Source organism: Erythranthe guttata, chromosome 2 (assembly GCF_056151865.1).
Source record: "Erythranthe guttata isolate IM_541 chromosome 2, IM_541, whole genome shotgun sequence".
In the NCBI taxonomy this organism is placed as follows: Eukaryota; Viridiplantae; Streptophyta; class Magnoliopsida; order Lamiales; family Phrymaceae; genus Erythranthe; species Erythranthe guttata.
The window spans coordinates 15359051-15382829 of record NC_142534.1 but is presented as its reverse complement, the minus strand read 5'-3'; the positions used below and the strand labels follow the sequence as shown (position 1 = coordinate 15382829).

The window sequence follows — 23779 nt, the reverse complement described above, 5'->3', positions numbered from 1 at the left end:
TGCGAATAGCAAATTTCTAAATATTTTTATTGTTTATGTAATTATTTACATGGTTTAATAATCAATTGCAAATTGACTGTTGATAACAATATACAATGAATTTATATACACATAAAATCTTATATATGTTATATAGTATATTTATAAATATATTCTTATACTTTTAATATTTACATGTTTCCCCCAAATTCTTGTATCCTCATTTTCACAAGTTGTTTTCAATATGTTTTCCCATTTTCTCGTATTGCCGTTTCCGTGTGGCCATGTTACATAAGTTATAGCCATTCGAAAATTAGTTCAATCTAGAAGTCAAGAATTTGAAATTCATTATCGAATATGGTTCGAAATTTTTCCTCCAAATCCTATTATTAAATAAAATCCTATTATTAAAGTAGCCAACCATTTTAGTCACGTCAAGTTTGTCCAAACTTAGAATATTTCCCAAAAGATTCAATGAAAAGTGTGGAACATATACATATACATACATGATTAATTTGCTGACGATGATCATCAACCACTAATCTTGGATTATATGGTAATTATCACCAACTCCATTCAACAATTTCCGTTATTTAATTATACGTCCATCTTATCAAAAAATCAAAATTGCTAGTCTACTCTATTTCAATATTCTAGTATGTGGCAATGTACTTTGTATTTTAATATTTAATATTCAACCCCATATTTCTAACTTCTTTATCAATCTACTCGTCTATATATATTTACTATCTATACTATAAATTAATCAATGATTCAAATTTTTTATTTTATTTTTATTCTAAAAAGGTCTTCATATCATCGGATTGAAGTTTCATCATCTTTATCCCCTCGGCGAATTTCTTGGAAGATTCAAATATTGGAGGGAAGCCCACGCGGATAAGCTAATATAATTTACGGCCCATCAAAAAACGAGCATAATAAATCTATACATGTAACTTGTCGTGTGAATCTTCTTATGTAATATAACATAATTTAGTATAATCATTAATTGAAGATTATATTCATATACCGTGTATCGAACTGGTAGATTTTTTTTAAAGGCGCATGGGTAGGATTACTAGTTTTATGATTGAAAAATCGTTATGTTGGTAAGTATGTATAAGCTAAGGTCGGCAATTTGGATTCAACTCGAGGGCAGTGGTGTAATTACTGTTAAGCTATAGTTCGTGACAGTAAATAGTTTGAGGATAAAATTCGTGACAGTAAATAGTTGGGGCGTAAATCGTTTTAAATGCTAAGTTTAGGGGTCCAAAGTGTAATTATTCTAAAATTCGTGTTAAGTTATAGCTATCTACAAAACCGTTGCAAAAACAGTCTCCGTTCAAATATACTCCTATCTAGTAAGGAAAAAGTACTGGGCAAAAACCACCACAAACGTCGAGCGGTGGAAGAAGATGGCCGTGGCTCTGTCTTCGCCGCCACTTCCTCCACCATCACCGCCGTCGAAACTCTCGATATCATCGAGGAGCCGCTGCCGCTTCCGTTGCAGTTCCACGCTGTCTCAGAGTGACTCTATTTCTTCCCCACCCATCGTTTCCACCACCTATCGCCCCGCCGTCATTCTTCCAGTTAATCTTCTCTCCCCCAATTTCTAAATAAATGTTGCATTTTCCTCTATATTGTTAATTTATTGGATTATTAACAAAATCAATTTCTCAATTTTAGCAGCAATTTAAAAAAAAAAAATCTGTTTGTTGCAGGGATTGGGGAATAATACAAATGACTACCAGAAATTAGCCCTAATTTTGAAAGATTACGGGGTTCCCACTGTGATTGCCAAGGTTTCCAGAATTGATTGGCTGAGAAATGCTGCTGGCTTGTTGGACTCGAATTATTGGCGAGGCACCCTCCGCCCTCGACCGGTTGTTGACTGGTGATAATCGGATTCCATCCATTGTTTTTAATTATACGTCTCGGCATTCGGCGGATGTTTACGTTTTCTATGTTTTATGGCAGGTATCTTGAGAGGGTTGAAGAAGCCGTGAACGAGGCAAAGGAATTGGCCCAAGGTGTGTCTAATGTCTATATATGTGTATATATGTATGTATGTATTTATCTTGCTTGCAACGTTGATGATGATGTTCGTTGAGATTTGTTTCAATCTAGATATTTGTGTCAACATACCATTTCAGCCCTCGTAAAATGCATGCCAGAGACATCGACATATAGCTGAAATTGTGATCCGATTTGTGTGCATCACAGGGGTTCTATTTTAAAGTCTGCCTCTTAGGGTTTTAGAGAAACTATCGTACACTCATGCTGACGTGCTGACTGCTATAGCTATTGGATGTTTATAATTGTAATATACAGTTGGTTCGGTTCACAAGGCACAATCCCACGTGTAGTACCTTGATCGTTGAGGCTATCATTGATTTCTTTTAAGCTTGGAAAGTGCAAAATGTGAAAACAGTTGACAAAAATAGATGCAAATAGCAATTATCTTTTCATCGGACGAGAAGAAATTCCTCATTGGTTCCATAATTGCACTGCCATCAAATACATGAAACTGATGAACTTTATATGTAGTTTTGCTTCTTTGATATTATTTTGTCTCAGAAACTACCGTTCTTGTTCAAGCATTTGTAACACATTTCCCGAGTCATTTTTACTATCTCGATTCTCAAGCATCCAATATTGTGATGTGTAGATTGGAGAAGGGTTGTCGAGAATCTGGTTAAAAACATCATGTACTTCAATGTTTTTCATTTCAAGTTAAATCTGTTTCTTTTCTTGGTTTCCTAGGTAAAAAGTGGAACTGTGATTAACCCAAGTAATCCTTTCCGTCTAACAGGATATGTTACAGTTTTCACCATAACTCCATACTTTTATTAGGTGGGAGTTGTGTTTAGATCAGTTGACTTTTTTTTTTTTGGTATTAAACATGACTCGGTCATTACATCCATAATGAAGCCATTTTTGTTGTAGGTTCAACCTTATCTTTGATTGGGCACTCAGCGGGTGGATGGCTGGCCCGTGTTTACTTGCAAGAATATGGCCTTTCCGATGTTTCCCTACTGTTGACATTAGGCACCCCTCACCTGTATGTATATATTTACAGCATACTTCTTGATTAGTTCCCGTCATTTAAATATATTTGGTTTTTACTCGTGGTTACTAAATGATCCGATTTGTTAAATTAATGGACCTGTGGTTTGTGGATTTTGATAGAGGTTCTTTGTTTTCCTTTTGTCAGCCCACCACCTAAAGGCGTGTCGGGAGTCATAGATCAAACGAGGGGACTTTTGGATTATGTCGAAAAGCATTGTGCTCAAGCTGTTTATACCCCGGAATTTAGATATGTGTGCGTTGCAGGGAGGTAAAAATTATATTGCAAGTAAATATACAGAAGGTGAAATGCATCTTACTCTTTAGGTTTGAACTAAGCTATGGGACATTGTCATGAATTTTTATTCACTCGCAGAGAAAAAAAAATACTTACATATTCCTGAATAATTTCTTGATTCAAATATTCATATCGGGGCAAAAGAATAATTCAATTAATCACTACATGGTCTGCCAAAAACTAGGAAACTAAGCTGATTATTGCATATTGCAGGTACATACAAGGGGCTCGTTTGGTTGGATCGAGCAATAACGATATTTCTAGAGTTACAGTCGAAATTGACCAACCAGTTGGTGAAATGACCGCCATTGATAATCCAGCACCATCATCTGCCACATTGCAAGCTCGATTTGTTGGTCAAGGATATAAGCAGGTAAAAATAGGATTGCTGTTTGTACATTCAGATTTCTTGAATTTTTGTTTTTCCGGTTAATACACGCAATTTTTGGTCATTATGTGTGATTATTTGGAGATCATTATGTGTGATTATTTGGAGAATGCATTACTAGGTATGTGGGCAAGCAGATGTATGGGGAGATGGAGTTGTGCCTGAAATATCTGCACATTTGGAAGGTGCACTAAACATAACTCTGGACGGAGTTTATCACTCACCCGTTGGTTCTGACGATGAAACGAGACTTTGGTACGGTTCTCCGTCGGTTGTAAAGCAGTGGATAAACCACCTCCTCGACTAATTGCACGTTTAGGCACTTAATCACAAGCAATTAGTTGTGTATATTGTTGTATTTATTCATTCGGAAACTTTGGAAATAAAGCTTGTTTCCATAGTTATACATTAATAATAACATTTCCAAAAAAAAATTTAGAAACGACACAGAGAATTAGAAGGAGCAGAAGCAAATGTCATAAACACATGAAATCATCCTACAATTTTTGTACATGATGACAAAGCTAGTAACAAAAGATGCCAACATTCCCAAAACATAGGATAGATACAAACTTGTTTGCAATATTTCAACAGGTTTGAGAGAGAGAGAGTGTGTTCAACGATTCCCGGACAAGGGTTCGAAAGTAATCGCCCACCAAAAAAAAAACCCTAGTAAATGAGCGGTTAGACTAAACAGTCTTGATAAAATGGGGTGAAAGCAGCTTTGCAATCTGAAGAAACCCGACCTTATCCTGTCCATTAAACAGTTTCTTGAGCTTGTCATCACAAATGATCTCTCTCTTATCCGATGGGTTCTGCACGTAAATATGCGCAAATACGGGTATCAGTAAACAATTAATGAAAACTGAGTTCTGATTATACATGCATTACCCGATGTATAACTATTGACCAATTTAGTGTGAAGTTCGATAACCAATCAATTCAGTATGTATCACTTCAAGAGAGAACTAAGTAAAACGAGAAAATTTACATACGTTACTCGATACAGAATTTGCAAATATGTTCTCAACAATCATCACCAACAATATAAACGAACAATAATAATAATGCATTGGGGGTAAATATAGCACTCGTGAAGTAATTCTTTACATACTAGCTGAAGATAAGATTTTCAGATCCTAATCATTTCGTGACAACCAAACATGACTTTTCGTTCAAATTTTATGCTGGATATTGAATTAATATTTTTACGCATTTCAAACTCGTACAATCAACCTGTAGTTCACATTAAACTTTCCAAACAAAACACTTCTGAGTTTAACACGATGGACCAGTAAATATGATCGAAAGTTGTATGTGTTTTGGAATGATCAACGGAAAACGGATAAAGGTTTAAGCATACTTCTACAAAGATACAATAAAATATTGAAATATCTCAAACATGCAAAGTTATAACGAACAAGAAGAAACATGTAATTTTAAGGTTCGTGTATAAAAAAAATCTGCTACAAAACCATGTATAGTATTTGGTCATGGAAGACGTTTTATTATAATAGATCTTTCTATATACGTTCTTGTGAAGTACAAACGAGTAACTCGTGTGAAAGACTTTCTTCCTTTCAAAAGCATCACACAGTATATAAGGAAAAAGGCCTTATATATAAAAAGGGAGAAAAGGGATGTGAATGAAATAAATATAGGGTAAATTATGGCCATCCCCGAGGTAAGGTCAAATTACGAAAAAACCCCTCCTGTTTGTGTAATTACAACTACCCCCAATTATGGATCTTCTTACACGTCCACTCTTGTGGAGTTAAATTTAGTGGAATCTTCTAGATCACGTGGAATATTCTCAAGTTTGTACCCGTTTTAGCCCATTCGAGCTCCACATTTTGTTGAAACAAGATGATCATAAGATATGTTTCATTGTGGTACATCAGAAACTACATTTTTGCAAAAAAACGAATACAAACTAGAGAACATTCTACGGAACCTAGAAAATTCTGTTGCATTTGACACTACAAAGATGAACGTTTAATAGGATACATAGTTGAGGGTACTTGTAATTACTCAAACAAGAGGGGTTCTTTTTATAATTTGACCTTAACTCAGGGGTGGCCGTATTTCGTAAAATACGGAGCTCTACTTGCAAATAAACCAATCGGATCTCAAACTGAAGGGGATTCAAGCTAAATTTGTCTCAAACATGAAAACCCTAATAAAATTTCCACATTTTTTAAAATTATTTTTATGGTTTAGCAACCATTCCGCCATGGCCAGAAAGGAGAGATTGTGGTAAATTAGTACCTGGAGATTGTGGAGCTTGATGTACTCCCAGATTTTCTTAACAGCTCCCACACGAGAGATTTCCGGGGCGCCCACTAGGCTCTGGAGGGTCGGCGATATGGGCGTGGGTTTCATTATCCCGGAGGTTGAAGCCTTCTTCTCCTTCGATGGTTTCGCGGCGGCGGCGGCGGCGGCGGTGGGCTTTTTGCTCGAGGTGGAAGCGACGTTGGTCTTGGGAAGTGGAGCGGCGGACTTGGCGGCTGCGGCGAACAGCGCCCTAGTTCCCCGGAGAAACCCTGACGGAGTTGACATTGGTTTTCTGTTAGGGTTTTGGTGGGCGGGGACGCTCACGGCGGGGTTGAGTTGAAATTCACGGAGGCGGAGAGAGAGAGAGAGTGTGAGTGGAAAGAGGGAAAACCTTGCCGAAAGATTTGTATGCTAAATGCAATTACAACCCGATCTATTCGGGTCGGGTCGGGTCGGGTCGGGTCAAAACGAAGGTAGTCCAGTAAGAAAATGGGCTAGAAAATAATTAGCCCTAAACAAAAAGCCCAAATATCAAACAACAAGAGAGAGAGAGAGAGAGAGAGAGAGAAGAGAGATGGTGGATCCTTGTCTTCCTCTCATCCTCAATTGCTCAAAGGCAAATTGCCACTTCTCTTATCCTTACATTTTATCTCTTTCTGCCATTCCCCCCTTCTCTCTCTCTTCTTTCTCTCTCTAGAAATATTTCTAGTGTTCTGTATCTACTTCTCGACATTTTGTCTGACTGCATACAATCTCTAAGCAAAACACAGTCTTGCTTGCTTCTTTTGACTGAACAATCAAAATACACAAAAAAAAAAAAAGATTGCTCTTTTACCAAGGATGAAGGGGGGAATTGTACGGAAGAAAGATATTTGAAAGTTGGATATATATATATGTATGTATGTGAATGAGTGTATAGGAGAAGGATGTCGTGCCTGCTGCCGCAATTCAAGTGCTCGCCGGACACTTTTGCAGTCAACTTCAAGTCTCAGACCCTTTTCACCGTCCACTCCTGTAAGCCTTTTTTTTTTTTTTTTTTTTTTTTGCAGATAAAAAAATGTGTTTTTTTGTCTTGTGTTGAATTCTTGAATTTGATGATGCTGCATTCTCTCTCTACTTTTTTTTTTTTTTTTTTTTTTTGAGTTGTGGTGTGTGTAGAAAGAAACCTTGGTGATGGTGTTTTGCTGAATTCAATCTGCAAATTGTGGTTTTGATAATTGTGGAGGATTTATGATGTTGGTTGGGGGTTTGTTTTTCGGAAATAAACTAAATTCAGACAGAATTTACAGAGATACCTAGGAAACAATCCTCGAAAATATCGAAAAAAACAACTAATAATAGGTTACATTCTAAACAAATCTACTAAATTTAGCAAATCAGTCAGCTAATTATAGAATCACCTATTTCACTAAGTAACACCATTGTTCGAAATTCGTGTACTATTACGAGTAGTTCGGTACTGGGAAATCATAAGTTAATGTAAAGGCAATGTCAAATGTATGGTAAATGTGCTTTAGTCATGTAAGCAATTTTGGGTTCCTAAATTTGGATTGTGTGTTTGTTTCACACGTAAGTGCATTTGAATGCAGCGAAAAGTAGAGAATCGATCAATTTCCGAACACAATGTGTCTTATCTACCACATCTCCGCCACCAACTATGGCGGCAACAACTACACTCCTTGAGTTTGAGAAGCTACAGCTATCGCCATTAGAGACTATTCCCAATTCACTCCCTGCTGATAGATCGTGGACTACACCAAGGGCTAAAACGTCATTGCTCGACCTCGACAAATTAACTTCCTTACCCGTTGCTTCGAACAAAACATTGACGTATGTCGGATCAGTTGGCCCCCCTTCTGAGGTAAGATTGAAAAAAAAAAAAGAAGCTTTTTCAGCAAATTATCTTGAACCCGTTGGAGGATAAATGGAAGGATAAGAAAACCCGGAAAATGCTGATTATGTGTGTTAAATGCAGATAAATCTTGGAGCAAATTTGGATAAGGAGGCTCTTATTACAAGTGACGAAGCTGTTATTACAGCTGCTGCATCCGAAGCACTGGCTTTGGCTAAGGCAGCGGTAAAGGTAGCGAAAGATGCAGCTATGATGGTCAGCCTACACAGATCGACAAAACCCGATACAAAAAGCTTTCTTGAAGTTGACACCTCAGCTGAAAGAGTTGTTGTAAGAGAGGCTGAAATTGGGTCGGGGGAAAATGACGATCATGTCCTTGGGGAATCCGATGATTCGGAGGAGCCTAGTGCGGAGGAACTTGAATTGCTCGATTTGCAGCTCTCCAGTAGTATAGCTGTTAGATCGAAGCGTCAAATAGAGCGGAAAGTGAGGAGAGGCAGGGCAGCGGAGAAGGCGGCAGCGAACGTTGTGTCTGTGAAATCTGGTTCTTCGAAGAAAAAACGATCTCCTGTACAAGAAGTGGATTACTCCGATCCTCTTCGTTACTTGAGAGCTACGACAAGTAGTACTAGGTTACTTACTGCCTCGGAAGAACAGGTGTTGTCCGAAGGGATTCAGGTAATCATAGATGGACTCTCTCTCTCTCTCTAGATACTGTCTCTCTCTCTCTAGATACTGATTTATATCGACTGTGAATGCAGGTTCTGCTGAAGTTGGAAAGACTACAAGTGGAGCTTATCGAGCGTTTCGGTGGTGAGCCTAGTTATTCACAATGGGCTGCTGCTGCTGGTGTAGATCAGAAAACATTGAGGGAGCAAATAAATTACGGTATTCTCTGCAAAGACAAAATGATTAAGAGCAATATACGACTAGTTATTTCTATTGCCAAAAATTACCAAGGAGCTGGAATGAATCTTCAAGATTTGGTTCAGGTATTCACTTTTTTTTTTTTACTTTTTACAACCCGTTTTCGTAAAAATAAAAAAATGTTGATCTCTCTCGTATTTTGTATTTATATTTAATTATTTATTCTCGTCAAACAGGAAGGATGTCGAGGCCTTGTGAGAGGTGCGGAGAAATTCGATGCCACGAAAGGTTTTAAATTCTCCACATACGCTCACTGGTGGATAAAGCAAGCAGTGAGGAAATCCCTTTCCGACCAGTCCAGAACAATTAGACTACCCGTAAGACCACACATTTTCATCAATATCATATTTCATGTATAATAAAAAAACAATAAAAATTCAATCTTTCTTGGAATGCTCATAAATAAAACAATAAAAATTCAATCTTTCTTGGAATGCTCTGATTCAATTATTGTTTAAAAATTTGCGGGTTTTTTTTTTCTTTGGCAGTTTCACATGGTTGAGGCAACGTACAGAGTGAAGGAGGCTAGAAAGCAACTGTACAGTGAAAACGGAAGAGTTCCGAACGATGAAGAAGTTGCTGAAGCGACAGGTCTATCAATGAAACGGCTTTCTGCAGTGATGTTGACTCCTAAACCACCTCGATCCCTTGACCAGAAAATCGGGGTTAATCAAGACCTCAAACCCTCGGTATGTTGGTAACATAATAATTCTAATTCTTGAAGTTAATTTCTCTTTACACACACTATACATCTTACGCTGTTGTCTCGTTTTCTTGGGCAGGAAGTGATTTCAGACCCTGAAGCCGAAACATCGGAAGAGTTGCTGATAAAGCAGTTTATGAAACAGGATTTGGCGGACGTTCTCGATAGTTTAAACCCGAGAGAGAAGCAAGTTGTGAAGTGGAGGTTTGGTATCGAAGATGGTAGAATGAAGACTTTGCAAGAAATCGGCGAGCTTATGGGTGTGAGCAGAGAGAGAGTGAGGCAGATTGAATCTTGCGCGTTTCGTAAGTTGAAGAACAAGAAAAGAACCAAGCAGTTGCAACAGTACGTAATGCAGTAACACTAAACCCCCCACCCCACCCCACCCCGCGCTACCCCTGCCTCGTTTCATGTCTCGAGGGCGTTAGAGTCATTTCGGTTAGCACAAGATCACACTTTGCGGAGCGTTGCATTCGTTAAATCGACACCTTCATTCTTGAGGCTCGTTGTTCTGGTTGTTGTTAGAGAGTGAATAGTTCAGATCTTTCTTTTTCTTTTTAATTGTTAATAGCACATTTTTGTATTATTACAAAAATACAAGGTTTGTTTTTTTTGGTTCATGTAAGGATGTGTTCCAAAAGGCAAGAATGATAATTTTGAATTTTTTTAATTTATTGCATATATGCCCCTGAAGTTTTGATTAATTACATATGACTTTCTCTTGGTTTAGATAATTGCATTGCACATCATCATCTTTGCTGTTAATTTTTTCATTCCCATGGCAAACTCAATGCAAAATATATTGCGATGCGTCGAACGTATCTCTCGTTTTCTTATCTCGTGTGCTTTCGTATGAAATAATAAATGCACAATTTCTTTAAGATTTAGTTCGATAAACTTAAAAATCGAAAAGAATGGACGAATGAAATCTTAAATCATAACCATACTAACCAAATGTTTGATAATTTCAAGGACATAATAGGTAATTTGCAAGAAGTGCCATTAATTCGACTATTCGAGATGACGCAGGTGGTTTTCAAACTACAGTAGAACATCGATAAATTAATAACCTCGCTTAAATAATAAATTTCTCGGTCCCGACTCGGGGACAACGTGCAAAATTAATAATTCGCTAAATTTATAAGATAATACACATTCGAAAATTTTAAGAAGCCCCATGTAATATATAAATTAATAATCAATAAAAATAATTCTTAAATTACACGGTACAACACATATTTTATAGATCTATGAGGGCTTAACACAATGTAATTTAATTGTCGCTTGTTTCTTGTTGAAATTCACATTACCATCAATCTCTTCTCTCACTTTTCTTAACATGGTTAGAGTTTCGGTATAGTTTTCTCATAACTCAACATAAATCGTTCTATACAATTGCTGCTTTAAGAGCTTCCGTCAATGAAACGAGTTCTATAGTGCATTGAACTAATAGTACAATAAATAATATACACGTGAAAAAAATAAAAAAATATATTTATTGAAATAATAATAAAAGTAATTTCATAAATTAATAAGTTATTAAGTAATATATAAATTAATAATTATTAATTTTTAGATAAGTTAATATTTCGCTAAAGTAATGAAATTTTGATGGTCCCAACTGTATTAATTTATAGAGGTTTAACTGTATAACTAAAATATAGTGGCTAAATTAGTATTTTACAAAAAATAGAGGAGCTGTTTTGTAATTAAACCCTTGATTAATGGGAGTCGGATAGCTGCTTCTCCTTCACACTGGCGCGAAAATCACTCTCTTACCCACAAAATACAGAACGAAAAACAGAAGAACAAAAATCGAAAAAAAAATCTCAAAATTACCATGCAACAATTTCTTCACGCATTCGTTGTGAAAAAGAGGCGGCGTTTTCCGGTTGATCTTCTGTATTCCAGATCTTTCTTCCTCCGTTGCTTTTGGGTATGATTTTATTTAGAAACATGGATTAATTAATATTTCTATTTTTCATTTCCTCTTTCTGCAAGTATTTAGATCGATTAGTTTCGTGCCCTAAAATGTAAATTTGTTTCATGATCGAATCTGCCAATTTTCTTCATTATGCTATGATTTATGTATGATCTTTCTCTGCGTGGCGTTGGGTTCAATTTTATGAGATCAGTTAATTTTTTAGATGAAAATGGTCAGAAATTTACCCTTTTCCTTGATTGTATTTGATCACTGATCAACCCTGTATGTATGTATTACCTGCAGGTTTTACTAGACATGGTATTTCATGATTCCGTATGTAAGTTGAATAGAATCTTGTCTGTTTCCGGTGATGAGGTGATATTCCAACCTCGATTTGCTATGCAGTCGGTCTGAAACCATGTTCGATTCCAATTACAAGTCACAATACATAGGCGGACAGAAGGAGAAATTCGTAAGGTAATCCCATTCGACGACACTCCCTCCAGCTATTCGTAAAAATGTCTCCACGAAAATGTCCCCTTTCTCAGCCTTGTAAAAATACGTTCACACTCGGAAATCTTATGCAACACATTAAATTGCTAGATTTTGGTAAAATGACAAACTTTTTTTTTTTTTTTTTTTGCGGTGCTGGTTTATATAATAGGTTGGATGACCTGGACTCTTATAGACCAGAAATGGCTGGAAAGAACAGGGGTACGTTTAGTTTAGAGGGGTTAACTGCACCAGCATCTTCGAATAAGACCACATCAAAGTCCTTTAAAATGGGCTTTCAAAGAGGTTCCGAAGGTCTTCTCACATTCGGTCGGTCTTTAAGATCCGGAGTCACACGAGCCGTTTTCCCAGAGGATCTCAAAGTTTCCGAAAGAAAGATATTCGATCCACAAGACAAGAGTCTTCTGCTGTGGAACAAGCTCTTAGTCATCTCCTGCATTCTTGCAGTATCAATCGATCCTCTGTTTTTGTATCTCCCCGTTTTTCAGGATGATAAAATGTGCCTTCATATCCATAATAGTTTGGCTTACACAACCACCACCCTCAGGTCTATAATTGATGCCTTTTACATCGTGCGCATGGTTTTGCAGTTCCGAACGGCTTTTATTGCGCCTTCATCTCGGGTTTTTGGGCGTGGGGAACTTGTGATTGACCCCACGGAAATAGCACACCGGTATATACATCGTTATTTTTTCGTGGATCTTTTCTCCGTGCTACCTCTACCACAGGTATGGAGAATGTGGACTATTCTTGAATGGGGGAGGTGCTAAGTGTCGTTTCAATTTTACTGGTATCGTTCTAACATCAAATGTGAGCTTGACAAAACTCAACGAACGAAATTTGTGATCCTTTGAGTTGGCTTCCTAATCCAACTTGAATCAGTTAGATTGGATGTTGGTTGAGAGAGATATCCATGAATGAATGAACATTGGCTACAACTTTGATGTTTTGAATTTTCTGAGATTCATTCATGCATAATTCTTTCAACCGCCATCGAGTGTAACTGATTCGAATTGTATTAGAAATACAACTCAAAGGAATACATATTTGATTTTTTGAATTTTGCCAAATTCGGACTGAAAAAAGGTCAAAATCACATTTTAAGTCAAAATAGTACCAATAAAATTGAAACGACCTTTAGCACCTCCCCCCCCCCTCTCTCTCTCTCTCTCTCTCTCTCTCTCTCTCTCTCTCTCTCTCTCTCTCTCTCTCTCTCTCTCTCTCTCTCTCTCTCTCTCTCTCTCTCTCTCTCTCTCTCTCTCTCTCTCTCTCTCTCTCTCTCTCTATATATATATATATATATATATATATATATATATATATATATATATATATATATATATATGAGGGATGCATCATTTCTTGTCATGCAGATTGTAGTGTGGAGGTTTTTGCACCGTGCGAAAGGTTCCGATGTATTGGGTACAAAACGAGCTCTAGTGATAATTGTGTTTCTTCAATACATTCCAAGGTTCTTACGATTTGTGCCTCTTACTTCGGAGTTGAAGAAGACTGCAGGTGTTTTTGCCGAAACTGCATGGGCTGGTGCAGCTTATTACTTGCTGTGGTTCTTACTCGCTAGTCATGTAAGTATGTTTTTTATATATTTATTTTAGATTCTCTTCTTTTCTTTACTTTTTTTTAATAAAATTTGAGTTCACATGCTACTGTGAATTGCATACACAGATTGTCGGTGCCTTATGGTACCTTTTAGCCATCGAACGCAAAGATACATGCTGGGATAAAGCTTGCAAGGAAAGTACAGAGTGTGATCCAAATTATCTCTATTGTGCTCATGAGATTTCGAATATTGACTCGTGGAAAAACCTCAGCAAGACTCTTATCGGACCAAAATGTGAAGTGAAGGACGATGAGAAACCGCCGTTTAACTATGGAATATATGCCCAAGCTTTATCATCTGGTGTTCTTGAATCTCAGCATTTTGTCTCCAAATACTTCTACTGTTTGTGGTGGGGCCTGCAGAATTTAAGGTGAAATACACTGCTAGTGTTATTTTAGTTTAGGGGATATTTTATTTTGTTTTTTTGAATAGTAGCTAAATTTTATTTTTAAATACGTGCAGCACACTTGGTCAGGGGCTCGTAACGAGTACGTATCCTGGAGAAGTTTTGTTTTCCATTGCGGTAGCCATTTTCGGGCTCCTCCTCTTTGCTCTTCTTATTGGTAATATGCAGGTATATGTATATACGCTTCATCGTTTTTGTTCTGTGGATTTCTTTCTTATTATCGTTTCAATAGTCGATCTTATCTACTTTTAGTTGAAAGGTTATAATTCTTGAAAGTTCTAAACTAATCCCTTTTTCGGTAAGTTAGTTTGAATGAAGTTCTGTATTCCACCACTCTAGTAGCCTAGTTTACTCAGACTTCATCTGCTTAATGCTGATAAAAAAACGTTGAAATCACTTATGGCCAAGTTTTGAGTTTACGATTTTTTTTTTAATTTTTTTTACCGTTGTTGCCACAGACGTATCTCCAATCTCTCACAGTCCGATTGGAGGAGATGAGAATCAAGAAACGTGATTCAGAGCAATGGATGCATCACAGAGTACTCCCACCGGAGCTGAGAGAAAGAGTACGCCGTTACGACCAATACAAATGGCTCGAAACCAGAGGAGTCGATGAAGAAAGCTTGGTCCAAAACCTACCCAAAGACCTCAGACGAGACATCAAGCGCCACCTCTGTTTGAATCTGGTTAGAAGGGTAAGTATCATTCACTACTAATGGTGGAAATTCGAATGAAAGTTCCGATTTCCGATTTATTTTTAATGGAATCGGAATGCATATTATATTCTGATTTCAATCCGATTTTAATTTCCGAAATTATATCCGAAAATTCCTGGTTTTTTTTTCCCTCAAAAATTGCACTTATAATATCAATATTATAATGCATTTTATATTACAAGTAACTTAAAAATGGAAATCCAGAAATTTTCGATTTTGGAACAAGTTCTTTTGTTCCGATTTCCGTTTTTTATATAGTTCGACTTTCGAAAAAAAAATGGATTTTTTTTCCGAAAGTGCTAATTCCGGTCCGATTCGTTCCGTATGATTTCCACCACTATCCACTACTATCTATTGCTAATGCTAATAGAATTTTCCACTAGGATCTTGATAAAGATACAAATGTACAGGTACCTCTTTTTGCAAACATGGATGATAGATTGCTTGACGCCATTTGCGAAAGACTCAAACCTAGTTTATACACAGAAAGCACATACATACTTCGTGAGGGGGACCCAGTAGACGAAATGCTCTTCATAATCCGCGGTCGACTCGAGAGTGTGACCACAGATGGTGGGCGGTCAGGTTTCTTTAACCGCGGTTACCTCAAAGAAGGCGATTTCTGTGGTGAGGAGTTACTAACATGGGCTCTTGATCCTAAATCAGCTTCCAATTTACCGCCATCCACTCGTACAGTGAAGGCTCTTACGGAAGTGGAGGCGTTTGCTTTAATAGCGGATGAATTGAAATTTATCACGAGTCAGTTTAAGAGAATCCAGAGTCGGCAGGTTCAGCAGACGTTCAGATTCTACTCGCAGCAGTGGAGGACTTGGGCGGCAACTTTTATTCAGGCGGCGTGGCGGCGGTACTCTAGAAGGAAGTTGGCGGAGCTTCACCAGAGTGAGTTTGATAGTGAGAGTACAGAGGAAGAAGAAGAAGATGAAGAAGATGACGTAAACACTGGGTTGATTAGGAGTGGTTCGACGAGAATTGGTGCGACTATGCTGGCTTCCAGATTTGCTGCGAACGCTATGCGTGGGGTCCACAAGTTTCGTAGTGAATCGGGTTCTGAGAGGAGGGTGACGTTTGCTAAACCACCGGAACCTGATTTTGATGCTGATTGTTGAAACTTTGTGCCAGCTAGTAACTAGTAATGTTATACTGAAAGCAATGCTATTCATTCTTTCGAGAGTAAAATTACACCACTGATTTTTTCATTACATAGTAGGCAAAATATTGTCCTTTTTCTCAATCCATCCCCCGATTTATTCCGTAATAACTACACCGCGTGAAATACACCAAACATATCATCATTCATGCACACAACAATTAAATATTCTCTGGAGAATTCAGAGCAGTGACACATTTTGCATCCTTTAAACATTGCTTACAATACACAGCTTTATAATGGAAAATTTAATGAATAGTGAATACTATGAAATGCAAAATACAGTGTCCTCAGAGCTACAACTTGTTCTACTGGCTCAGCATAAAAACAAATATAACAAGTAAATAAACAAAATCACCAGTGCACTGGCTTCTTCCATTGGCTACAACGGATTTGCGATATTAGATAAAAATGTTTTCTTCCTTTCTCAAGGCTAATCTTAAACAGGCAATAAAATCGAACGAGGGGTTTTGTATCTAGTAATTCTCTTGAAAACGAGACTAGACTCACCCAGGAAGATTATTGTATTTATAGATGCGAAGTTCCTTAACATGGATAGTGTAAGAAGAATGTTCCTAGATCTAGAAAACTTAAAAGCAAAATTCATCAAATTTCTGGCATTGTTTACTCGATAAAACTACAAGGATACTCCTCCAAGGTCATTTTGGCTAGTAATAATCTGTAAAAGAGAAATTGAGTTCAGTCAATAAACCATGAAGTCATCAGAAACAGAAAAAAAAAATGTTAAACTTCAACTTTCAGATGTTCCTACCTTATCTTCAAGCACAGTTCCGTCGGGAATTACTATCTTCATTCCCAGTCTAGCATGGATGCTGACTTTTCCCTATAAGATAACCAACACGAAACAACACAAGATCAACGAAGTAGTTAATACAAACTGTGAATCAATATGTTTAATGTGATTCTCTTAGCATGGCACGGATTCCTATCTATAACCTCTTGTACTTTTAAAAATGCTGAAGCAGTTTCTTTTGCCAGAATGCACCTTGCAAAGGTTTCCCGTTCAATTCTATTGAGGTTGAAAGCTCATAGATAACACAAGAAAGCTGGTGAAATATTTCTTTTACGAAGATTATTATCCACTTGATGTTATCATCACAATTTATAACTTAATATGAACATCTCACATCACTACTTCGTGGTATCCTAGAAAAATAGCTTGACATCGCTTTGGTTTCATTAATGGAAGCAGATGCACCAATGTTTCAAGCCCAGATGGCACAAAACTCTGTCGAGTTACCAATAAGCAAGACATTTGGAAAATGACATGAAATTCTGCTAATGAAGAAACTTTGTTTGTTACCTTGAGAGTAATATCGGTTCCAAACCAAACATCACCGGTCACATCTAAGCTGTCAAGGGCAACAACACTAGGAATTGACTTGAAGCGTTGTTTAAAGTCGTCGACCTAAAAAAAGGAGAAAGAAACAATTATGAAATTTCAAGTACCAGTAAAAGGAAAGAGCATTTAACAAATTCCAAGTTTTAAAAGCAGTACATTTTCAAATAATGGTTCCAATTCAATGGACGGATCAGAGGGATTTTCTCTAGCTGTATTTCGAGTCAGGGTGCCGTCCGTAAGGGTGTACAGATCGGACTGCATAAGAAAAAAAATAGTAAGAAATATAATATATATACACTAGCATATTAAAAAAAAAAAGGACACGGAAGCTGGGACATAAAGTGAACCTGCAGTAGAAATAGGTCTGACGTTGTTTCTACTGGAATATATCTCGACTTAGGAACACTTAAAGCAAAATGCTGATCAAACAGCTGAAAGATCCATATAAGAGGAGATAGCAATAAGCAATACAGTAATCTATAAAAACATGAAAAAAAAAAATAAGAATCAAAGTAGATCCTGTATAAAGGAAATAAGTTGCTTTTCTAGCAGCAGAAATATTTTAGGACACGGAGTATGTATGATTCAAGTGTTCATATTCATCCAAAACGGCGTTGCTAGAATATCTACATTTGCTACCTTTGAAATGTTCAAGTGGTTTTCTGCTGAAACTCTTCCCATAATGCCTTGGACAGAGTCGATATTCATCCACCTATTAAAGATTGGGATGGATGAGGAATGAAAGATATAGTTTTTTTTCCTTCTCTGAAGAGGAAAAGAAGTTCCCAAGAGAAATAACTTACATTGTGTCAATGAATTTCCAATCTTTCTTGGGCGTTAGAATCTTCAAGATGCCAACAACAAAAAAAAAACGTAAAAGGACAGATCAAATTCTGAGGGACAAAAAGTTAAAAGAAAATATTGACTGCATAAGGGACAACGGTATAGAGAGAAATTTTTTAACTAGTTTTTACCTATTAATTTAGACTAAAATTCAATTTCTAAATTTTTACCTATTACTCGGAATATTTGGAGGAGCAGGCTTGCACCATTAAATAATAAAAAAACGACGAACTTTTGCATAGATGTGAGGATTCAAAAAATGCACGACAGGTGACAAACATAACTAACCGGAATATCTTCTTCATTTGGTGAAAGCATCTTCTCTTCTAATTCAGAGGATTTAGGCATGACCTGCACACATGAGCTTAGAAACAGTTACCAACAAAAGCTGAAAAGTGAGGAGATTAGTTGAGCATACCTCCAAACAGAAATCAACATTGTTCTGAATCAAATGGTTTAAGATTTCTAAAACCTTCATTAAGGAGCTCAATTGTCATAACTTTCAGGTTTAGTAGTATATGCAGGAGACACAGATGGAAATGTCATATGAAATTAAGGAGAATGTAAGAAATCAACAAATCAGTATGACAGTGATTCATGATGAGGATACTTGGGTCAACAACATGAGCAAGATTATCTGAAGTCAGCATTAGGATATACTCTTTCCCCTGTTGAAAAAAAAGAAAAGAAAGCTTTTTAGGGTACATTCGAAGTTGGTGCCCAAACTAACAGCATAAGGTAATTCTATGTCCAAACAAAAATCATAGATGAGGCATTCAAAAATTTGTTATGTAAACATGAGATGAATGATGAACATTTCTAACCTGTGATAATAGTATATCCAATTTCCCAGCATCCACCAATGGGGCAAAGACCTTAGCAAGATTGACGGAATTCCTTCACATGTAAGAAAGTTCAACATAATATAAACATATTTTCTTATGTATATATACGATCACTAACAAGAAAAAATATGAAGTATAGATTAGCTTGCAGTTTACAAATTTCTCAAGTTCGTGCATAACATCTCCTTTATCTGGGGGCTTTTACTGTCAGGTTTTGAAATTTCAAATTACTGTTAAAATTGCAGAAGTGCTGGATAAGAGCTACTTGGATTGATAGGATAATTGTGCAAATTTGCACAACCAACCTATAAAATTAACAGTACAGGTGCGGTATGGTGCGAAATGGTCAAGTATTCTTTCTAGCACTACAGAATTCGGCAAACATTTTCCAAGGAAATTCAAAACAATTAAAAATAAATTCAACTGTGCTCAGTGGAATATAATTCATTACTGTTTTATTTTGGAAAGAGAGGAAATAACATACATTTCATCCTGTTTATCACGCCCTTTAGCTGAGGAAGGCAGAAGGTTGTCAGCGTCTTCTAGGTGATCCTGACTCTGCAAGAACATGTCAGGCGTTGAAAATTAAGTAAATGAAATTTAAGACCAATATCCAGTTGCTGGAGATAAATCACAGATATACACACATAAAGCATGGGAACATAGAACCTGTATAGCAGAATGAATGTTCTTATCCGAGTGCTTCTCCAACACCTGCCATCAAATAAGTAACAAATATCAGTTTCTAAGAAAAGATCGATCCCATCTAAATATAGAAGGAACCATTACCTTGGATATATCCTCGTGTACATTGACTCCATTCACCAAAAGCAGAGGAATATTGCATCCATATTTTGCATTGAGAGCCTATAAACAGGAAGATAATCAGACCTCAAAATCAAATAATGTACCAAAAGATATTTTTTAGATTGCAAAAAATGCACCAAGGAGTGGAATAAGACCTCGATTTGATGGATTATCAAGTCGAGGCATGTCAAACCAGCACCAATTTCCATAGCACATCTGCATCATGCACAAATGAATGTGAGAAGCTCATAGAGCGCAGAGAGGCTCATATGTGCATCCTAAGCATGACACAAATAGTAATAATTCGAATTTAACTGCTCATAGATACAAGAACCAAACTCACATATTTAGACACAACATACAATCACATAATTTGCAAGAAACAGTGACACTTATAATAGATTGCAGTAAGTAATCTGCAAAATAGTTTCTTTTGGAAGACATTACAAGATAGATCAATAAACTTCTGGAGGTACTTCCATTACATACAGAAATAACTACGTTCTGAGTAATATTTTTTGCACTTAAGTATGCACATGTTTCTCAAGTCCGTGTGCTACAAGTACTAATCTCGCAATTAGCGTCAAGCAAAAAGACCAATCCAGCAAAATTGTGAGAACAGATTTTCTGTAAGGCGATAAATATCATTATTTATAACAAATAGTAAATTATACAGACCACAAGCCCTCACCCTAATTCTAGAAGTAAGCCCTAACCATCACTTGTTCAAAATGAAATTATCTAGACTAGATTTTCTGACTTGGAGAAGCACTTACTTGGGTCCGTTAAAGCCAATCTTAGTCCCCAGACTACCGTTAAACTTCAAAATGACAAGCTTGTCCAAAAGCTGCTTGGTTTCTGTGCTATCTGTAGAAGTGAATGACACAACCGAATGAGTTATTCAGTATTTGAATCAAAGCAACTGAAAGTGGGACAGTAAGCAAAGCTATCAAGCTCGTCATGATCATCAAAGCCTTAACATGTCCGTCGACGGTAATTCAGTTGTTGTTAAAAATGAAATATTTCATTCCTATTAACAAAAAAAATCATTAAAAAATGACTATTCCTGTATTTAAAAGATGCATAGAGAAAAATAATTGAATTAGCACGTCGATAGAATGTTTGGCGGAATAAAAAGAGGATAAAAAAATTTGACTGGTAAAATAAAAATAAAAAATTGATTGGTTAATAATTTCGTTAAAGTTATTATGTATCCATTTACCATCCGGGAGAGCCTGTAAGTTTTCATAAGCAAAGACAAATTTATTGGCCGTCTTATCAATCTGGTCATCTTGTTCGACGTCTCCTCTGGCACATGCAAAATCAACATGAGCAAATAAGTACTAACTCAAAATGTCGAAGTACTAACTCAAAATGTCGAAGCTTAATATTGATACATAAAGAATGAAATCAATTTGAAGTTGATTTAGAAAGGACAAAAAGGATGTTGTTTTCACGCAATATCAATGAACATATATGATTATCACAAAAAAGAAATATGAGTATTAATATAATCATGTACACAGCCTAGACCTAGTACAATATTCTCCACCGTATAATCGAAAAATAATACCATTCAATGATCACATCACTGTCTTACATAATACACTGAGACCACCAACAAAAATAGTGCTGTGACGGAATTGTCTAAATCATAGCAGAAATACATCTCTGATGGATTAAGGGCAAACAAAACATAGAACTTGTCGAGAAACTTATCAAGCCTTAATCTGTAACGGAATTTCCCATCATACCAAAATTACATCTCTGATGGATTAAGGGATAATAAAAAAATAGAACTTGTCGAGAAACATATTAAACATAGAAAAGCTGATCTTCTGACACAAATACAATAAAAAGAAGTACGAATTCATTGAATCGTCTAAAAATGCGTATGTATACGATACACACGAAAAGGGAGAAAATAGTCATACGCATACATTTACTGTAAATGAGAAGCTTGAGGAATGCAGTTGACAGATGAAGTATGCTAAAAACAACAAAACGTGGCATCATTAGCTTAATCAATACAGACCGCGAATCAAGCATGATAATGTTAAAAATTAAAACAGGAACTACTGAATCAACATTTACGTACCCTGTTAATAACTTCTCATCGATTTTGGGCATGGCCTCCTGCTCTTTCAAGATAGTCTTGGTGATCAAATTACAAAACAAATACACAAACTCAACAGAATCATTAGCAGGTATAGGATAAGTTATCCTCTTGTAAATATCCCAAGGCATGCTGGAATCAACCAGCCCAACAATGGGGATCTGCAGATTGTACGCCTCCCTAATCACCGAGCTCTTCCGATCAGTGTCGAAGATCACGATACAATCGGGAGCCTGAACGGAGCCGAGATTGAATTTTTTGTTCCTCCCGCGAAATTTCCTAGGGCTCGAACTGTTCGTCAGAAATCCACCGAGGCGCCACGTGGTGTCGTTCTTAATCCCGACGGTTTTGGTCATCTGGTTGATGATTTCGTCGAAGAGGGAATTGGTGTTGACGAAGATGAACCGCGCGTTGCTGCGGGCGAGGTGGCCGATGAAATTGCAGGCGTTGCGGAGGCAGATTAGGGTCTTGTCGGAATCGATGACGCTGACGGCGTTGCGGGTGCCCTCGGAGAAGATCTTGAAGTGGTGCTCCGTCACGCGGCGGCCGATGTGGGCGTTTGTGGTGAGGAGTTTCTGGATTACGACGGAGTGGAACGACATTCTGGAATGAAATTAGATAATGAGGGCTTTTTTTTTACTGAATTGAATTGTTTTTTCAGTTTGCTGATTCTAGATAGCCAAATTATCAGTGTTTTTCACTGTGTGTTTGTGTGTGTGGCAATGGCCGTGGGGAGAGTGGTGGTGGACCTGGTGGTGGTATGGAGTGGAGGGGGTGGAGTTCCAGGGTTTAAGCGGCGGCGAGTAGACGGAGAAAATTACAGATTAGAAATGTCACAAAAGGTACAACATCTGTTGGGCAGAGTACAACTACTGGGCGAGACGTTGTTAGGGGACGTTTGGCATTAGAGTGTATTTTGATTTTTTTTAAATTGTTTCTTTGCTATTATATGAAATAGCCTCGTTTAATCTTGATTTAACTATCTGCGGTAGAATCTTGGTAAACTAATAGTCTCTTTTAAATAATATTTTTTACGGTTTTGGATCAGCAAAAATGTACTAAATTATTAACTCGATAATTTAATATTTCGCTAAATTAATAAAATTTTGTCAGTCCCAATTGTATAAATTCATAGAGGTTTAACTGTAATTTTAGTAAAATAAAAACATATAAAGTTTCCTATCTAGTTTTTTCAAGTGCGACTTTTTTTTTATTGATATTTAAATATTAAAATTACAGGAATATTATACGAGAATCTTTAAATTCTTTAACTAGAATAATGATTTAATAAAAAAGCAACACGAGTAATTGTGTCTATTTGAATTAAGTGTGAGTAAGTCGGATCCATCAATTCATTGAACATTTTAAATATCCCTTGTAATGGACTTGAATTTACTCAAAAAAAAAAAAAATACTGAACGGATAGATTCATCATTAAGATTTGGTCCTGAGATGGTGTAAGATTTTTATTTTATTTTTAATAATAGGTTCCCTCTCCACCATATAAAACAATGTCGATTTGTTTATATTATGCAATATAATAATTTATTAATATACAATAAATAAATAATCTTTTATATACGAAATATATATAGCGTTGGTTTTGCTTGTTGCTGACAATGTTGTAGTTATTTATTTTATTTTAAATTTTGTCTTACGACCTTTGAATTAGTTACTCTTTATAATGGATTTTATGATTAAAATTTATATCAATTTTCATTTACTCTCTACATTTTATTGGGACTAAATAAATAATATAGGTAAAATGAAGGGGTTGATGTGAATTGCCACGTGCCTCAACGGGAATTTTCCGTCCAAACTAACAACAGTTTTAAACGGTGGACGAAAGTTGTAAAAAAAATTAGTTATTTGAGGACAAATTTCGTGTCACAAAAAATGTAAGGGCCAAAATAGAAAAGGGTATAATAGAGGGACCAAAATTGTAATTATTCCACAATGTTAAATTAAAT

The 23779-nt window shown here is 36.6% G+C and overlaps 5 protein-coding genes across 5 annotated transcripts; 3 read left to right on the top strand and 2 right to left on the bottom strand.

The window, feature by feature from the left end:
* The first annotated feature begins 1255 nt into the window (after positions 1 to 1255).
* LOC105969478 (alpha/beta-Hydrolases superfamily protein) lies at positions 1256 to 4269 on the top strand. The gene is made up of 7 exons (XM_012994228.2): positions 1256 to 1568; positions 1701 to 1873; positions 1957 to 2009; positions 2926 to 3040; positions 3194 to 3316; positions 3557 to 3716; positions 3853 to 4269. Exons 1-7 carry the CDS (start codon positions 1395 to 1397, stop codon positions 4036 to 4038), a joined length of 984 nt encoding a protein of 327 aa, XP_012849682.2. The 5' UTR covers positions 1256 to 1394; the 3' UTR covers positions 4039 to 4269.
* On the bottom strand, positions 4186 to 6290 carry LOC105969479 (uncharacterized). Its single transcript, XM_012994229.2, has 2 exons — positions 6000 to 6290; positions 4186 to 4546 (listed from the first exon to the last, which is right to left on the bottom strand). The coding sequence occupies exons 1-2, from the start codon at positions 6288 to 6290 to the stop codon at positions 4421 to 4423; spliced, it is 417 nt and encodes a 138-aa protein (XP_012849683.2). The 3' UTR covers positions 4186 to 4420.
* Positions 6291 to 6421: 131 nt separating this feature from the next.
* Positions 6422 to 10155, top strand: SIG2 (RNApolymerase sigma subunit 2). The gene is made up of 7 exons (XM_012994227.2): positions 6422 to 7019; positions 7595 to 7866; positions 7981 to 8535; positions 8619 to 8849; positions 8961 to 9101; positions 9273 to 9473; positions 9567 to 10155. Exons 1-7 carry the CDS (start codon positions 6932 to 6934, stop codon positions 9846 to 9848), a joined length of 1770 nt encoding a protein of 589 aa, XP_012849681.1. The 5' UTR covers positions 6422 to 6931; the 3' UTR covers positions 9849 to 10155.
* Positions 10156 to 11239: 1084 nt separating this feature from the next.
* LOC105969473 (putative cyclic nucleotide-gated ion channel 8) lies at positions 11240 to 15946 on the top strand. Its single transcript, XM_012994225.2, has 8 exons — positions 11240 to 11423; positions 11715 to 11888; positions 12076 to 12652; positions 13298 to 13510; positions 13611 to 13915; positions 14008 to 14119; positions 14410 to 14646; positions 15078 to 15946. Exons 2-8 carry the CDS (start codon positions 11830 to 11832, stop codon positions 15792 to 15794), a joined length of 2220 nt encoding a protein of 739 aa, XP_012849679.2. The 5' UTR covers positions 11240 to 11423; positions 11715 to 11829; the 3' UTR covers positions 15795 to 15946.
* Positions 15947 to 16068: 122 nt separating this feature from the next.
* On the bottom strand, positions 16069 to 22799 carry LOC105969474 (UTP--glucose-1-phosphate uridylyltransferase). The gene is made up of 18 exons (XM_012994226.2): positions 21792 to 22799; positions 20916 to 21001; positions 20470 to 20560; positions 19849 to 19909; positions 19676 to 19753; positions 19556 to 19600; positions 19371 to 19444; positions 18866 to 18938; positions 18652 to 18709; positions 18460 to 18506; positions 18330 to 18392; positions 18002 to 18042; positions 17838 to 17910; positions 17546 to 17629; positions 17355 to 17453; positions 17160 to 17264; positions 16608 to 16679; positions 16069 to 16514 (listed from the first exon to the last, which is right to left on the bottom strand). Exons 1-18 carry the CDS (start codon positions 22409 to 22411, stop codon positions 16473 to 16475), a joined length of 1812 nt encoding a protein of 603 aa, XP_012849680.1. The 5' UTR covers positions 22412 to 22799; the 3' UTR covers positions 16069 to 16472.
* Between the last annotated feature and the right edge of the window lie 980 nt (positions 22800 to 23779).

Excerpts from the sequence above, each read along its gene's own strand:
- LOC105969478 (XM_012994228.2), top strand. The coding sequence starts at position 1,395 with ATGGCCGTGGCTCTGTCTTCGCCGCCACTTCCTCCACCATCACCGCCG. Across the intron at positions 1,569-1,700 it reads GCCCCGCCGTCATTCTTCCA|GGATTGGGGAATAATACAAA; the intron begins GTTAATCTTCTC and ends TGTTTGTTGCAG. Across the intron at positions 2,010-2,925 it reads GGCAAAGGAATTGGCCCAAG|GTTCAACCTTATCTTTGATT; the intron begins GTGTGTCTAATG and ends TTTTTGTTGTAG.
- LOC105969479 (XM_012994229.2), bottom strand. The coding sequence starts at position 6,290 with ATGTCAACTCCGTCAGGGTTTCTCCGGGGAACTAGGGCGCTGTTCGCC. Across the intron at positions 4,547-5,999 it reads TCAAGCTCCACAATCTCCAG|AACCCATCGGATAAGAGAGA; the intron begins GTACTAATTTAC and ends ATTTACGTGCAG.
- SIG2 (XM_012994227.2), top strand. The coding sequence starts at position 6,932 with ATGTCGTGCCTGCTGCCGCAATTCAAGTGCTCGCCGGACACTTTTGCA. Across the intron at positions 7,867-7,980 it reads CAGTTGGCCCCCCTTCTGAG|ATAAATCTTGGAGCAAATTT; the intron begins GTAAGATTGAAA and ends TGTTAAATGCAG. Across the intron at positions 9,102-9,272 it reads CCAGAACAATTAGACTACCC|TTTCACATGGTTGAGGCAAC; the intron begins GTAAGACCACAC and ends TTTCTTTGGCAG.
- LOC105969473 (XM_012994225.2), top strand. The coding sequence starts at position 11,830 with ATGTTCGATTCCAATTACAAGTCACAATACATAGGCGGACAGAAGGAG. Across the intron at positions 13,916-14,007 it reads TGGGGCCTGCAGAATTTAAG|CACACTTGGTCAGGGGCTCG; the intron begins GTGAAATACACT and ends AAATACGTGCAG. Across the intron at positions 14,647-15,077 it reads GTTTGAATCTGGTTAGAAGG|GTACCTCTTTTTGCAAACAT; the intron begins GTAAGTATCATT and ends ACAAATGTACAG.
- LOC105969474 (XM_012994226.2), bottom strand. The coding sequence starts at position 22,411 with ATGTCGTTCCACTCCGTCGTAATCCAGAAACTCCTCACCACAAACGCC. Across the intron at positions 19,601-19,675 it reads TACACGAGGATATATCCAAG|GTGTTGGAGAAGCACTCGGA; the intron begins GTAATGGTTCCT and ends ATTTGATGGCAG. Across the intron at positions 16,680-17,159 it reads GAACCGATATTACTCTCAAG|GGAAAAGTCAGCATCCATGC; the intron begins GTAACAAACAAA and ends GTTATCTTATAG.